At 42.4% G+C, this 16,482-nt stretch overlaps 1 protein-coding gene across 1 annotated transcript in view; it reads left to right on the top strand.

Moving 5' to 3' along the window:
- Nucleotides 1-3,018: 3,018 nt before the first annotated feature.
- cdk12 (cyclin-dependent kinase 12) overlaps nucleotides 3,019-16,482 on the top strand; it is a 46,362-nt gene continuing 32,898 nt past the window's right edge. The window contains exons 1-3 of the mRNA XM_036565859.1: nucleotides 3,019-3,653; nucleotides 3,752-4,872; nucleotides 14,113-14,808. Coding sequence (XP_036421752.1) covers nucleotides 3,809-4,872; nucleotides 14,113-14,808 — 1,760 coding nt within the window. The 5' untranslated portion in view covers nucleotides 3,019-3,653; nucleotides 3,752-3,808. The remainder of the gene's footprint in view (nucleotides 3,654-3,751; nucleotides 4,873-14,112; nucleotides 14,809-16,482) is intronic.

The following is a 16,482-nucleotide window of genomic DNA, read 5'->3' as shown; positions in this document are numbered from 1 at the left end:
CTGTATAACAGCAGAATTTGTTTAATTAAGTGATTACATGCATACACTCTTAAAAAAGATGGTTCTTCAAGGGTTCTTTAGTAAAGACATTGGCTCTACATGGAACCACGAACACTCAAAGGACCATTTGCATACTTACATGGTTCTCTGCATGGTGAAATGGTGCTTCAGATTGGCGGAGAATGTGTTGTATAGGGTTCTATATAGCACCAAAAATAGTTCTGCTATTGTTACGATGTCAAATTTGTAACAGTAGAAGAACCCTTTTTGATGCTATATAGAACCATTCTGAAAAAAGACACAGAACCATACACAAAACATTTTTCATCAGTCTGAAGAACCATTTCACCATGCAGTGAACCCTTTAGGCATGGAAGGTGTTCTATAAAGAACCCTTGAAGAACCATCTTTTTAAAGAGCATAATAGGTTTGACTTTAGCCCAGAATACATAAGCTGAATATTACAGTAAGTCCTGAATTTGCATTGACAGTGTTTTATTGTGTCTTTTCTGTGTTTAAGAGCAGTAACTGACCTGATCAATAAGCTCTGAGTTCTCCTGTGTGCACTTTTATGCTCCGCTTGCACTGACCTTCTCAGTCTCAACCCCCGTATTACTGAAATGAGTAATCAGATATTGATTAAGGTCTCAGTTCCAGTAGATCTCAAACCTCTGCCCATGTCTCTATTTTTTATTTATGATTTACCTTGTATAATTAAGCTGGCTAAAATGTAAACAGAGTCATTCAGAGTGGTTTGGTGTTTCAAGAGAAACTTACCGAGTCAGAACTGTTCACAGTGGTGGTGATAGGAACCAGACGTCCACCTCTAAAAGCTCCCTCACAGAAAGTTACTACATGAGATGGTTATGAATTCACTGCCTGATGACTGAGACACTGTTTTATGATAGTTTTGAGTAGATTTTGGCCTTAAAATCCATTCATAGTGGAGGGATACATTCACTATATAACTTTATATATTGTTTAATACTGGAGCAAATCTCATAACTATGTATTGGGGATGGACAATATGACGGTGCTTTATCGTTATTGTGATACATTGTGTCACAATACGCTTTCCTGAGCGTTTTGTGGATATCGTCAGAATTAAAAAAACACTGACTAATTACATGTTTCATTTAATTAATTTGATTAAGTGAAGTCTGTAAAACACTGACTAAAAGTCATTGTAGTTGTAGGTTTATTATTAGTATTATCATAGTATTTTAAATGTGGCACTATAGATTCTATTTTGTCTGTTCCAACTTGTTGAATCTCAGAAAAATTAAATATTGTGATGCATATTGTGTATCGTGAGAATGTCTTGAAGTATGATCTAATATTTTTGCCATATCACCCACCTGTACCATGTACTGAAGTGTCTAAAATGCCAAACTTAATCTGAAAGTTGCCAAACTAAAGTCAATTTTTATTTCAGACTAAATATTTATTACTGTGCATATTTGCAGATTACATTGTTTCTTGTGTATTTATATGTACATGTATATACTATGTATGCATATACACACATATCTAAATATGTATGTACATGTACATGTAAATATGTATGTACATATATATGTACACATATATATATATAGGTATAAATACATGCGTGTTCAAATGTCACGTTTACCTACAGTCTAAAAATAGATCCTTGGATTTTAATCTGAGCGTATCAGTGTGAGACACTGAGTAAATCTGAGGTGAGACTCTTTAACCTGCCCTAACTGAGGCGCTTGCATAATCAAATGCCCAGTTTAAAGGGGAACTCCACTGCATCAGTGTGTGAGGTGTAAACAGAGATTCAGAGTGGTTTGGCTTGAAATGGTTCAGATGTCTTTACAGTGGTGGTGATAGGAACCAGGGGTCGCCATGACTACAACACAAATATAGACATTTTATTTACTATCCAGAACCACCAGTGAACCTACACGAGTCTTCTGAGTTTATACGGAATGTTGATGATGGAAAATAGTGGAAAATCTGGAATAATAAGTTTTCTTTGGGGACTATTTTGCCTCACAGCGCCCTGTATGTTATGTATCCCTCCACCATGAATGGAGTTTAAGTTCTCAAAACTATCATAAAACAGTGTCTCAGTCATCAGGCAGTGAATTCATAACCATTTCATGTAATAACTTTCTGTGAGGGAGCTTTTAGAGGTGGACGTCTGGTTCCTATCACCACCACTGTGAACAATTCTGACTCGGTAAGTTTATCTAGAACAGAGCGTTTCACACCAAACCACTCTGAATGGCTTTTTTGACATATAACATTTAATTATGCAGAGATTTGGAAAAATAGGTGGAGTTCCTCTTTAAGAGTCTCTCCATCTCCTGGCTGTGGTTTGGTCATGTCTGTTCCTGTACTGAGGTGTCCAACAAATTTAAGTTCTCACACATTTTGGTGGTTTTCTCCAACAAGACTGCACTAGCTTTCTACTCCCACCCCGATTAGAATCTCGTTTGGCTCCACTGGTGCTAATTCCACAGGCTGAATCATCACAGTGTCATCGTCACAGGTTGTTTACATTCGTAGTTTAGGGGGATGTTTGAGAGACAGTGATAATAAAACGTGTAAACTGGTTGTGAAGGTCACCTTTGTGTCAAAAAGGGAGGTAAAATGGAAAAGTTTAAGCAAAATATGAGTTAAAAAAGAAGATCAAACTGGGGGGACAGCGTTTAGCAATGAACACAACCAACCACCGAGTCTAGGAGGCGGGACGAGATGGCTTCGAATTGGCTGTCGCCTAGCAACGCTGAAGACTGACAGCGCTGCTGCCAGAGCAAAAATAAAATAATTTGGAATCTAAAGAGCAAATTTGGGTAACTTTGGGTCCTGATTAAAACATTAATTTGTCCATAACTTTCAATAAAAAAAAATGTAAGTAAAAAAAGTCGGTTTAAGTTGTTTTCAGTTATTGCCGTTATGCAAATCAGGCGCGTTACGTCAGTCTCTATGGTGACGGTCTCTCTGACAAAACCCAGCATGCGCGGGGCGGGCGCGCGCAGTGCTAGCCTCCTCAGCTACTACAATGGCCGACTCGGACCGCTAAAGCAAAGGGCGGTGGACGGTGCTGAAAATCCACCAACATCGCCCTAATCATTGGCCTTGTTTTCCTTTAAGAGCTGCTAAAATAAACTGGAATAAATTCTGCACACGAATATATGATTATTTCCGATAAATATCCAAAACTTGACGGCGATTACAGAGCCTATTAAAAACCAGAGACAACATGTAAACAGAAACCAGCCGGCTTTCAAGTTTTGGCAGCTTCAGTTTGTGACAAAAAAATTACAAGAGTCCCGTTCATGATGGACTTAATTTGTTTCTGATTAAAGAAAAAGATCGTGTCGTCCAAAAAAAGCCCGGTGCTCACCAAAAAAAGGAGACTTTTCATCTTTTTGTTTTTGAGAAAGAAGCTAGCTAGCATAGCTAGCTTAGCCCAACAGACGAGGAGAAAGTACGCAGCGTCCTGACTGATTTTCTTTCTGATTTTTTCTCGCAAGCTGCAAGAAAACACGACATAACAGACATCTTAGCGCTAAAACATTACGTTTTTCTCATTTTCATCGGTTAATTTTTTTGGCTGTAAAGGCAGAGGAACGCATGCTGCTCTACTTGGCCGGGGATGAATTCTGGATAAAGCGACCGTAAGCAGTGTTGTGGTTGTTGTTTGTGACACTTAACGTTACTAACTCAAGTTTTCTGCTCGTTTGTCTGATGTTTTGCGTCTTTATTTGGCCTGCAGAGCTCCGTGTGTGGGAGAGAGAGAAGAAGGAGGGCCGTGGCTGGGGTAAGGTAAGTTATGCCTGGATCAGACCGCCACCATGGGACCAAAAGGAAATCGGACGCGGAGCTCCAGCCCCCAGCCGCCGGCTTGACGAGCAAGGACGCCCGGCAGCAGGCGAAACCTGCCGGCTCGTCATCGTCAGCCTCGTCGTCGAAGCACAAGCGCCACAAGCCGTCCAAACACGGCCGGGATTCGGCTCCGGAGGCCCTGGCCGCCTCGGTCCCCAGCGCCCTGGCTATCAAGCCTCTAGTGGAGTACGACGACATCAGCTCGGACTCGGACACTTTCTTCGACCCGCCGGCCGCGGCCTCCAGACCGGCCGACAGGAGAGATGGGGACCGGCCGGAGGTGGACGATGGTGGTGGAGGAGGGGCCGCAGGAGCCAGAGACGCCCGTAAACACAGGCGCTCCAGGAAGAAATCCAAAGACCCACACAGGGTGAGGGAGTCAGGGGAGGGGGGGGAGGCGGTTAGCAAGAAGAAGAGCAGCAGGGACCGAGAAAGAGGAGGCAGGGAGGCCAGAACCAAGAGCAAAGATAAGGATAAGCTTTCCTCAGCCGTGGGCCTTTCTTCCTCCTCCGCCACCCTGAGGCCCGATTCGGGCGACACTGGTGGTGGCAAGCGGGCGGGCGGTGACCCCTTGACCTCTGCCGCGGCCCAGACGGCCAGTCTGGGCAGCAGCACTTCCTCTTCGGGCTCTTCGTCCCGCAGCAAAGAAAGCGGGCGCTCCTCGTCCTCCAAATCTCACAAAGACAAGCAGAGGCGAGAGGGCGGCCGCTCCGAGCATTCGGACAGGGGTCACCGCAAGGCCTCCAAGAGCCGCAGGTCCAGCCCCAAAGGGAAGGGCCGCAGCCCCAGCCCCCGGCGCGGGACAGGAGGCGGCGCCCCCTCTCCGGCGGACCTGGAGGACGGTTACTCGTCCCGGCGCAGGGCGGCCAGCCCCAGTCCTTACAGGGAAACGTCCCGGCGCAGTAGGCAGAGGTCAGACAGCCCCTACGGCCGGCGAAGGTCCTCCAGCTATGAGAGGGATGGAAGTCCCTACGGCAACCGGCGCTCGTCCAGCACCAGTCCGGTGTCCAGGTGAGTTTGAGCAACACAGGTGCGACTCCATCAGGTGGAGAGGTCAGTCACACTCTTTAAAAAGATGGTTCTTTAGTAAAGAGTGGTTCTGTATAGAACCGTGAACACTCATAGAACCATTTGCATGCTTAAATGGTTCTTTGCATAGTAAATTGGTTCTTCGGGTTGATGGAGAATGTGTTGTATGTGGTTCTGCGTAGCACCAAAAAGGGTTCTGCCATTGTTACAGTGTCAGGCCTATAGCACCAAAATAAGTTCTGCTATAAGCCTAAAACTGTAACAATGGCAGAACCCTTTGTAAGATTAGTCAACAAATCAATTGTTCGACAATGTAATTATGGAAAAAATGGCTTTTTTGTTAGTAAACAACCGTTTTTTTCCATAATTGTGTGGAATAATCAATTTGTCGACTGATACACTGCAGGAAGTGTAGGGGGCGATATGACTTCTACTGTTTCATTTAAAAAGCGCTATAATGTTCATATGATCCACACAGTCACTCTGACAGACTGTAATACACTACAGGAAGTGTAGGGGGCGATATGACTTCTACTGTTTCATTTAAAAAGCGCTATAATGTTCATATGATCCACACAGTCACTCTGACAGACTGTAATACACTACAGGAAGTGCAGGGGGCGATATGGCTTCTACTGTTTCATTTAAAAAGCTCTATAATGTTCATATGATCCACACAGTCACTCTGACAGACTGTAATACACTACAGGAAGTGCAGGGGGCGATATGGTCTCTATTGTGTCATTTAAAAATTCTCTATAATGTTCATATGATCCACACAGTCAGTGGAGAAGTCAGTCACATTCTTAGAAAAGATGGTTCTTCAAGGGTTCTTTAGTAAAGAGAGTGGTTCTGTATAGAACCGTTGACACAGAACCATTTGCATGCTTAAATAGTTCTTTGCATGGTAAATTGTTTTTTTCAGGTTGATTGAGAATGTGTTGTATATGGTTCTGCTTAGCACCAAAAAGCGTTCTTCTGTTACAGTGTCAAGCTTATAAAAGAACTTATTGTGGTGCTATATAGAACACATTCTCTGTCAGTTAACCATTTCATCATGCAAAGAACCATTATCTTTACTAAAGAACTCTTGAAGAATCATGTTTTTAAGAGTGTAGGATTGTGGAGATGCTCGCCAGGGCCTGCTATGACCATTACTAACTTTAAGGAGATAATAACTTGTTATAACTAATAACTTGGTGCTTATAACTTACAATTTCACAAATACACCGATCAGGCTTAACATTCTGACCACCTCCTTGTTTCTACACTCATTGTCCATTTTATCAGCTCCACTTACTATATAGGTGCACTTTGTAGTTCTACAGTTACAGACTGTAGTCCATCTGTTTCTCTGATACTTTGTTAGCCCCCTTTTACCCTGTTCTTCAGTGGTCAGGACCCCCATGGACCCTCACAGAGCAGGTACTATTTGGGTGGTGATCATTCTCAGCACTGCAGTAACACTGACGTGATGATGGTGTGTTAGTGTGTGTTGTGCTGGTCTGAGTGGATCAGACGCAGCAGTGCTGCTGGAGTTTTTAAACACCTCAGTGTCACTGCTGGACTGAGAATAGTCCACCAACCAAAAATATCCAGCCAACAGTGTCCTGTGGGCAGCGTCCTGTGACCACTGATGAAGGACTAGAGGATGACCAACACAAACTGTGCAGCAGCAGATGAGCTATTGTCCCTGACTTTACATCTACAAGGTGGACTGACAAGGTAGGAGTGTCTAATAGAGTGGACAGTGAATGGACACAGTGTTTAAAACTCCAGCAGCACTGCTGTGTCTGATCCACTCGCACCAGTGCAACACACACTAACACACCACCACCACTGGGGCTAACAAAGTATCAGAGAAACAGATGGACTACAGTCTGTAACTGTAGAACTACAAAGTGCACCTATATAGTAAGTGGAGCTGATAAAATGGACACTGAGTGTAGATAATGTTAATGTTATTCCTGATTGGTGTAAATGTAAACAGTCTTCTGTAGTTCCAGTCACACTGCTCCGTGTGATCATTCAGCCAAAATGCGGTTTGCTCGTTCTCATGTAGTTGATCAGCAGAGACTTGTTTGGTGTCTAAAGGTTATTTTTCTGGTATTTCACTGAAGCATGATAATTCAGCTCTGGAGCTTGTGGTATAAAAACATTCTTACAGTAACTGTTAACAAACAGTATATTCTTCACAGGACTCGGAGGACGCCTGTGCTAGCTTTCGACGTCCTAGCGCTGGTGGTCTCGTGTGATTGGGGGGCTCCTAACTAGTGGGTGGAATTGGATACGGGTAGAAAAAAGGATGAACAGTATATTATGTAATGTTTATTATGGGTGGGCAATGTGGCTGAAATATTATCACGATACTTCAGGTAGGGGTGGGAATCACCAAAGGCCCCACGATACATATCACAATATGATAGTACTGCGATTTTAAAATGTTGCGATATTCTGAGTACTGCGACAACATATCGCTGCTGTCGGAAGAAAACCTTGTATCTCCATTTTTGACGTTTTTTTCAGTTTTTGACATGATTTGAAAATACCTGTTACTCTTTACATTGTTTGTAAATTTCATGATGAATGGACTTAAAGAAACGGCCCAAAATGACTTGGAAAAAATTCTGGTTCCTTTGACTTACACAAAAAGTAAAGTTTGTTTTTTCCTGCTCCTGTAAAGTTACCATTTTGGAGATACAAGCTTTTCTTCTGACAGAAGAGATATGCTGTGATATTGCGATTTATTCCTTTTTTTCATCAGATTTTCTCCCAAAAGGAAAACTTTGTCGACATCTGTTTTATTTAATAAAAGTTTTCACGCTGTTCATCTCACTTCAGTCATTTTTATTGCAGCAAAATGGGATCATCAAGCAGACAGACGGACACTGTCAAAAAACTTACATTTTATATAATATCGATACTTGACTTTTGTGTATCGATGTAATATTGCCACTCGAAGTATCGCGATACTGTGCTGTATCGATTCCCCCCTCATCGCTAACTTTGACATTCTCACGATAGATACGCATCAAGATATTTCGTTTTTGAGATTTAATAAGTTGTAACAGACCAAATAGAACCTGAAGTGTCACGTAAGAATATAATCAGAATAATAGTCATACTAATGATAATAAACCTACAGCAGTAATGATTTTAATTCAGTGTTTTACAAACTGTGCTGCACTAAGTCTGATTAAATAGGCCAAATAATGCTCACTTTGTAATGAAACGTAGTTAGTGAGTGTTTAAGAGCTCAGAAAAGCGTTTCGTGACATAACGCATCTCAGTAAGGATAAAATATTGCCCTCTTCTAATGTCTGTCGTCTTCAGGTGGAGAAGTCAGAACTCAAGGCCAGGGACAGGTTTGTTACCCCACTATACGATACCGTAATGATCATGACCCACAGTTCAACTGGTATTTTTTGTATGTGAAGTGTTGCCATGTGACACTGTTATGCTGGCATTTGTTGCTTTTGGCTGCAAATTATTCCACCAAAAGGATGTTTGGTTTTGTCTAGTTTAAGTGTAAACCAGATAAAGCTCAGTTCAGGTGTGTTGGGAGCTGGGAAAGGGCAAAAGTGTGGACTGACCCTCCCGGACTGGGTTCAGAAACATTCCACTAAAGATTCAAACGCCTGCTGAAGACTCATGCTTGTTTGTCTGTGCACAAAATCTGCAAGGGTTAGTCAACAAATCAATTAATTGACAATCTAATTATGGACAAAAGTGGCCTTTTCTTAAACAAAAAAGGCTTTTTTGTAAGTAAACAGCCTTTTTTCCATAATCGTGTTGAATATTCAATTTGTTGACTACACTACAGGAAGTGTAGGGGGCGATATGGCTTCTACTGTTTCATTTAAAAAGCTTTATAATGTTCATACGATCCACACAGTCACTCTGACAGACTGTAATACACTACAGGAAGTGTAGGGGGCGATATGGCTTCCACTGTTTCATTTAAAAAGCTTTATAATGTTCATACGATCCACACAGTCACTCTGACAGACTGTAATACACTACAGGAAGTGTAGGGGGCGATATGGCTTCTACTGTTTCATTTAAAAAGTCTCTATAATGTTCATATGATCCACACAGTCACTCTGACAGACTGTAGTACCCTACAGGAAGTGTAGGGGGCGATATGATATGTCAGCGGCCAATGCTGATATCCAATATTTTTCATGCACTTCTATGCTAATATTGATAACAGTGCCAATACGTATACATTTATAAAATCATTAGCAGTTTAGGGAAATATAATCTTTATTTTTGTAAGATTATAAATACAAAAACATGAATAAAATGAAGATGTTTTAGTGCAGTAACCCAGCATCACCCAAACATTCAGCTCCTCTGCAGTTCAATAATGACATTATCAAATATCGTTTTGGAATATTGGTCAAACTGTCTGATGCTGCTCATATTTTTAAACACATATTTTCTGATACTAATATAATTTTCATCTTTTCGTGCCTCCCTACTAATTTAGCCTTGTTCTGTCTTTGGGTCGTTTAGTCGTCTTTGGTCTTTATTGCGTTCATTCTTCAAACAAACTTGTCTTGTAGTCCTTAGAAGTCACATTACTTTAAAATTCTATTCCTTCCATGAGGTTCTTGAGTTTGATAAATGTCTGATAATCTACAGAGGAATTAAGCAAATTTTAAAAAAATTTAAATCTTGCTTTAGGGTCAGTACATTTGTCATTTGTCCTGTCACATGTAAAGCAAGTTTGAGCACTAAGTACTGCTACAGCTACTACAGTACACCGGTCAGCCATAACATTATGACCACCTCCTTGTTTCTACGCTCATTGTCCATTTTATCAGCTCCACTTACTATATAGGTGCACTTTGTAGTTCTACAGTTACAGACTGTAGTCCATCTGTTTCTCTGATACTTTGTTAGCCCCCTTTTACCCTGTTCTTCAGTGGTCAGGACCCCTATGGACCCTCACAGAGCAGCATCTGGGTGGTGGATCATTCTCAGCACTGCAGTAACACTGACGTGGTGGTGGTGTGTTAGTGTGTGTTGCGCTGGTCTGAGTGGATCAGACACAGCAGTGCTGCTGGAGTTTTTAAACACCTCAGTGTCACTGCTGGACTGAGAATAGTCCACCAACCAAAAACATCCAGCCAGCAGCGTCCTGTGGGCAGCGTCCTGTGACCACTGATGAGGGACTAGAGGATGACCAACACAAACTGTGCAGCAGCAGATGAGCTATCGTCTCTGACTTTAAATCTACAAGATGGACTGACAAGGTAGGAGTGTCTAATAGAGTGGACAGTGAGTGGACACAGTGTTTAAAAACTCCAGCAGCACTGCTGTGTCTGATCCACTCAGACCAGCACAACACACACTAACACACCACCACCACGTCAGTGTTACTGCAGTGCTGAGAATGATCCACCACCCAGATGCTGCTCTGTGAGGGTCCATAGGGGTCCTGACCACTGAAGAACAGGGTAAAAGGGGGCTAACAAAGTATCAGAGAAACAGATGGACTACAGTCTGTAACTGTAGAACTACAAAGTGCACCTATATAGTAAGTGGAGCTGATAAAATGGACAATGAGCGTAGAAACAAGGTGGTGCTCAGAATGTTAAGCCTGATTGGTGTCTGTTAGCACGTATAAACTTTATGTAGTCATGAAAATAGTATAAAAAGTAGTGTTTTTGGCGCAGCACCTGTTGTCTGCAGTGTTCAGCTATACAGGGAAGTTTAGTTGATGTTTGTAGCTCACAGTTAGTCTTACTGTGTTCTAAACCACATCTAAAGGTTTGCATCACTTTAGTGAAAACCTGGATGTGGTTTAAGAGGCTGAGAGAAGTTTTGAGGATGTAGTTGCAGAAAGGATTTGGGTGGCTGTTGACTTCTAGTGTTTGTTAGCTACATTAGCCTCACAGCTATAGTGCTAAACAAAAGAAGTCAAATTTGGACACCAAACATGTCTGATCAGCTATATTTGGGGTCGGAGGGCAAACTGTGATTTTCACTAAAATCCATACCTTTAAATAAAGATAGTTAAACCCTCCATCTGCAGATCTGGGCACTGTACTGCTCTGACGCTGGAGTAGTGAGCAGCACACGCTCACCACATTTAAGTGGTGATACTTCTTTCAGTTTAAACACAGTTAAATCCCCCAGTAATTCATGATTAAGGCATGTTTTATAGTAATTGTCCGTTTGGTGCAGCCATTTAATTTACATCTTGTCACAGTATGGAATCTCTTCCTCCATGATGTCATGTTTCTGATTCATTTCCCCTGAGAAATGGGTTAATTTTACAAATTAACAGTAAAAAAATGTTTTAGTTCTTAAACTCTGAATGAATATTTAATTTATGTCAGAAACAGTGTTTCTCTTTTAAATGTGGTAAATTATGTCTTAACGATAAAGCAGTAGTTACCCTACATGGACTCAATGGGCAAAAGTATTGGGACACATCTCTTAGTCATTGAATTCAGGTGCTTTTCAGTCTTGTTGCCACAGGTGTATAAATTCAAGCACCCAGCCATGCAGCCTGCCTTTACACACCTTGGTGAAAGAATGGGTCACTGAATTAGAGTGTGGTGCTGTAACAGGACACCACCATCACAACAGTTGTGGAAGTTCTTCTCTCCTAGATTTTCCACAATCAGCTGTGAGTGTATTATTGAAGAGTGGAAGTGTTTAGGAACCACAGCAACTCAGTCATGAAGAGTCAGACCACGTAAAGTTCCAGAGCGGGTCTCCGAGTTCTGAGGAGCATAGAGCATAAAAGACACCAACGCTCTGCTGATCAGTAACTGCACTGAGTTCAAACCTCCTCTGGCACCAACATCAGCACAGAAACTGCACCAGGAGCTTCATGGCAGGGTTTCCATGGTCGAGCAGCTGCATGCAGGCCTTACATCACCAAGCACAATGCCAAAAGTCGGCTGGGGTGGAGTAAAGCGCCACCACTGGACTCTGGAGCAGTGGAAACGTATTCTGTGGAGTGACCAATCACGCTTCTCTATCTGTCAGTCTGATGGAGAGTCTGGGTTTGGCGAATGCCAGGAGAACGTTACCTGCCTGACCGCACTGGGCCAGCTGTAAAGTTTGGTGAAGTAGGGATGATGATATGGGGCTGTTTTTCAGGGGTTGGTCTAGAACCCTTAGTTCCAGTGAAGGGGGATCTTAATGCTTCAGCACCAAGACATTTTGGACAATTCTATGCTTCCAACTTTGTGGGAACAGTTTGGGGAAGAACCTTTCCTGTTCCAGCATGACTGAACCCCAGAGCACAAAGCAGCTCTATAAAGGCCTGACTGGGTGAGTTTGGTGTGGAAGAACTTGACTGACCCTCACAGAGCCCTGACCTGAACCCCATAGAACACCTTTGGGATGAACTAGATCAGAGATTGTGAGCCAGACCCTCTCGTCCAACATCAGTGTCTGACCTCACAAATGCTCTTCCAGATGAATGGGCAGAAATTCCCACAGACTCTCCAACATCTTGTAGAAGCTTCCCAGAAGAGTGGAAACTGTTAGAGCTGTAAAGGGGGACCAACTCCATATTAATGCCTATGGATTTAGAATGGGACTCCCATTCTCCCAATAAAAGCTCCTGTAGGTGTAATGTGTAGGTGTCCCAGTACTTTTGTCCTTATAGTGTATTTGTTGTCTGAGGTTTGTCTTTAGCTTTGGAGCTACGAGACTAATGTAGACTCAGGGCAAACGGAAGAACTCGCAACCCAGCGCTTTTGGTTGAGGCCTCCTCTAAGGGGTCTGAAGTGTTTGCATTTATGTACAGTTCTAGATTTGGGAAGGGGACCCCTGAGGATAGTTACACAGGACCCAGAAATTGACATTTCACTGTCGGATCAAAACCTGATATGCTTGTTTTTGTCTTCATCTTGTTCCAATTTATATTATTTTTACATATTGAAATTAAAGTCTCCTATAGTTCCAGTTTACTGGCACTTCAAGTGATCATTAAGGCAAAAATTAAAGTTGCTGTTTTTTTGTGTACATAGTTTTAGCACTGGAGCTGTAAGGCTAATGCAGCTAACAAGTAAAGGAAAACGATACCTCATCAATTAGCCTGGTCAGAATCATCACTCACTGGCCTTGAAGCGTGTGGAGGTGTTCAGTATCTCTAATAGACTTGATTATGTGGTTTCTGACACTATGACTCACTGTTACCTATAAACATGGACTGAAGTACATTAGCACAGCTAAACACAGTAGCAGTAGCTGCTTTTACGCCTGAGCTTTGTCTGTACTTTTGTCCATTTTTATATTTTAGATATTTAAATTTGATTTTTGTCCAAAGCAGTGGTTTAATAGTCATGCAGCCCCTTTAAGGTGGGTAATATAGTTATGTTTGTTGTTATAGGGAAAAAAATATGTATGCTTCTCTGAACATTTTGTGGGTATTGTCAGTACTTAAAGGGAATTTTTCAAAGTTTTTGCATAATTACATTGTCGGAGTGGTTTGGTGTGAAACGCTCTGTTCTAGAGAAACTTACCGAGTCAGAACTGTTCACAGTGGTGGTGATAGGAACCAGACGTCCACCTCTAAAAGCTCCCTCACAGAAAATTCCTACATGAAATGGTTATGAATTCACTGCCTGATGACTGAGACACTGTTTTACGATAGTTTTCAGATTTAAATGTATTTTTAAAACCTGGTAATGGTGGAGGGATACATGCAGGGCGCTGAGGCAAAATAGTTCCCAAAGAAAACTTATTATTTCAGATTTTCCACTATTTTCCATCATCAACATTCCATATAAACTCAGAAGACTCGTGTAGGTTCACTGGTGGTTCTGGATAGTAAATAAAATGTCTATATCTGTGTTGTAGTCATGGCGACCCCGGTTCCTATCACCACCACTGTAAAGACATTGGAGTCTGTTTTTCTACAAATTAACTGTTCATATCTCAGTCACTGAACTAGAAATTTTGAGAAGTCAGTGGAATTCCCCTTCCCAGAATACTGACCAGTTGCATGTTTACAGAGAGCATAATTAGTTTTGTTTGGTTGGATTTTGTTCAGTCCCATATGTGAAATCTTACATTAATTGTATTGATACAAATTAATTTTTTATTTAGTTCTTTTTTGTCTGTTCCTGTCTCTGAATACTCAATATTGTCATGCATAATGTTTATCATGCAAATATTTTGAAATATTGTTACAGGTTATTTTTGCCCACCTGAGATGTATAAATTGTGTAATTTCATTTGTTCTTCCAGGCGTTCCATGCGATCCCGCAGTCGCTCTCCCCTCTACCTGTCCTCTCGCCGGTCCACCTCTCACTCACGGAGTAAGAAACACTCATTATCGGGCGGAGTCGGCGGAGGCTCCTCCCACAGCAACCGACCCACCAGCCGCTCCCCGTCCTCATCTCGCCTGCCAATCACATCGAGCCTGGGGGCGGAGCTTACACGCAGGAAGAAGGAGCGGCAGGCGGCCGCGGCCCGCAACTCGGCAGCGTCTCAGCAAACAAATACGGCGCCGCCCTCGCAGCCACCTGAGCCGCAGGCGGAGCCGGAGAAAGCCCCGCCCCCTGAGCCCCAAAGACTGCCCGCTGATGCTCAGAGTACGGCTTCGGCGGAGGAAACAAACGTAGCCCCGCCCCCTCTCCCTATCCCCTCACCTCCTCCTCCACTGCCTCTTTCCTCTCCTCCTCCTCTACCTCTCAATTCACCTCCTCCTCCTCTCCCTCTCTCCTCTCCTCCACCACTCCCTTTCTCTTCTCCTCCGCCTCTCCCTCTCTCCTCTCCTCTTCCTCCTTCCTCAGCTTCAGCACCTCAGGTACCCTCCACCTCCGATAAGCCTAACAGCCCCGCCCACAAAAACACACAGAGTGCAGCAGGGCAGCCAGTCAAAACCTCCACACTGCCCCCCCTCCCTCTGCCACCTGTACTGCTGGGAGACTGCCAGGACAGGTGAGTCATGTCAGTGTGCATGTGTATGCTAGAGCCAGGTACTGCCAGTATGACATTTAGAACCTTCAGAGCCTTTAAGTTCTTCAGAGAAGGCCTAATAATGTGGAAGAATACATGTCTGTACTTTACTACAAAACTTAGTTTAAAAACAACAAGTAAAGTTGTAGTAAAGAAACAAATTTCAAAAGCCTCATATAAGCCTTATATAATCAGGACTGTTTTCTCTGTGGTGTCTAGGTAAATACAGCTGAGCGAGCTCTCCTATTGGTTAGGCCTTTGGAGCTGGACAGAAGGCCTTACATGTTAGGTTAACTACCAACATAATTAGGAATCAACCAGTCATGCCTTGGTTTACAATGCAACCAGAATAAAGTCACTCCAATCCAGGGGTCGCAATCCAAATGATAAGAAGAGCAATTTTGTCCTTTCAACAAAAATCATCTGGGAAGCCACAACATTTTATGTCCATTTTACCATCTTGGCTGTAAACATACCTCAGTATGTGCTGATGTATAGGCTAAAAAATATAATATGAACAAAAACACAGACTTACTTTGCTCTGCTTTAAGCTTTAGCTCAGCTATAGCTGCTTTTCTCACGTCTCTGGCAGGAAACTTTTCCTCAAAAGTAGAATAGCTTTTTATAAAATGTCTCTCAATGTTTGATTTATTTATTTATTTTTTTTTTAATGAAGCTGAAGTCGCTCATTCGCCAGCTTCTTGTTCGAATTTTCCCGTTCCACCTTAAATGGTGCAGTAGTTACATTCTGGCAGCTCAGCCACCATTTAAGGTGGAAGGTCTTCGAGCAAGAAGCTGGTGAATGAGAAGCGACTTCAGCTTCACGACTTTAGCGTTTGACAGTTTGTCGTTGCAGATTAAACGTATCAGGAAACCAGCTGGAGTGATTATAAACACTAATAAGTCCATTCAGCTCCAAATTATTGATGTTCGTCTTAAATCTCTCTCTTTGCCGTTTCGTTAGCTACTAGCCAGGCGAGACTGTTGTCTGTGTTGCTATGGTGACCAGCAGTCTGCGCTGATCTTCAGGGTTAAAGGGTGAATCAGCAGTTCTACATTAACTCCAGAGTTTAAGACCATTTATTGTTAAACTGTGTTGAACGATCAGCAGAGCTTTATTTTACTGTAAAGGAGGATTATTTTATTATTACCTACTAATCTGATTCAGCTGTGGAGCCACAACAGGGCAACAAAAGAGCCACATGTTGCCGAACCGTGCTCTAGGTTTTCTGGAGGTTCTAGATACATCAGTGACCGTGAATTTGAGCTGTAGTCTAAGCAGGTTTGTCAGTTGTTAGAAATGGAAAACACTAGCACATTCCCAGTACTTTATTACCCATAGTAACAATATAATAACACTGCATGTTTATGAGCCAAAGTGTGTGTGTGTGTGTAGATTCTGTTCTTACCTAAGAACAAACCCCAAATAAGAAAACATTGGTGAATGACAGGATCTTCATCAAAACTATAAGTGGGGCTTAAGAAGAAATTTCTTCTGAAGAACGGTTCATTGTTTTAATTATTTAATCAATCACGAGGCTCATTGTTTTAATTATGATTAATTAATATATTAATTGTCAAGTCTTATCTTCTGTTCATTTTGCTTGTGTGATTGCTATCTGGTGTGGTCCAGAGGAGGATGGGTTCCCCTTTTGA

Source organism: Colossoma macropomum, unplaced genomic scaffold (assembly GCF_904425465.1).
Source record: "Colossoma macropomum unplaced genomic scaffold, Colossoma_macropomum, whole genome shotgun sequence".
In the NCBI taxonomy this organism is placed as follows: Eukaryota; Metazoa; Chordata; class Actinopteri; order Characiformes; family Serrasalmidae; genus Colossoma; species Colossoma macropomum.
The sequence above is the reverse complement of the archived record's forward strand: the minus strand, read 5'-3'. Positions and strand labels throughout refer to the sequence as shown.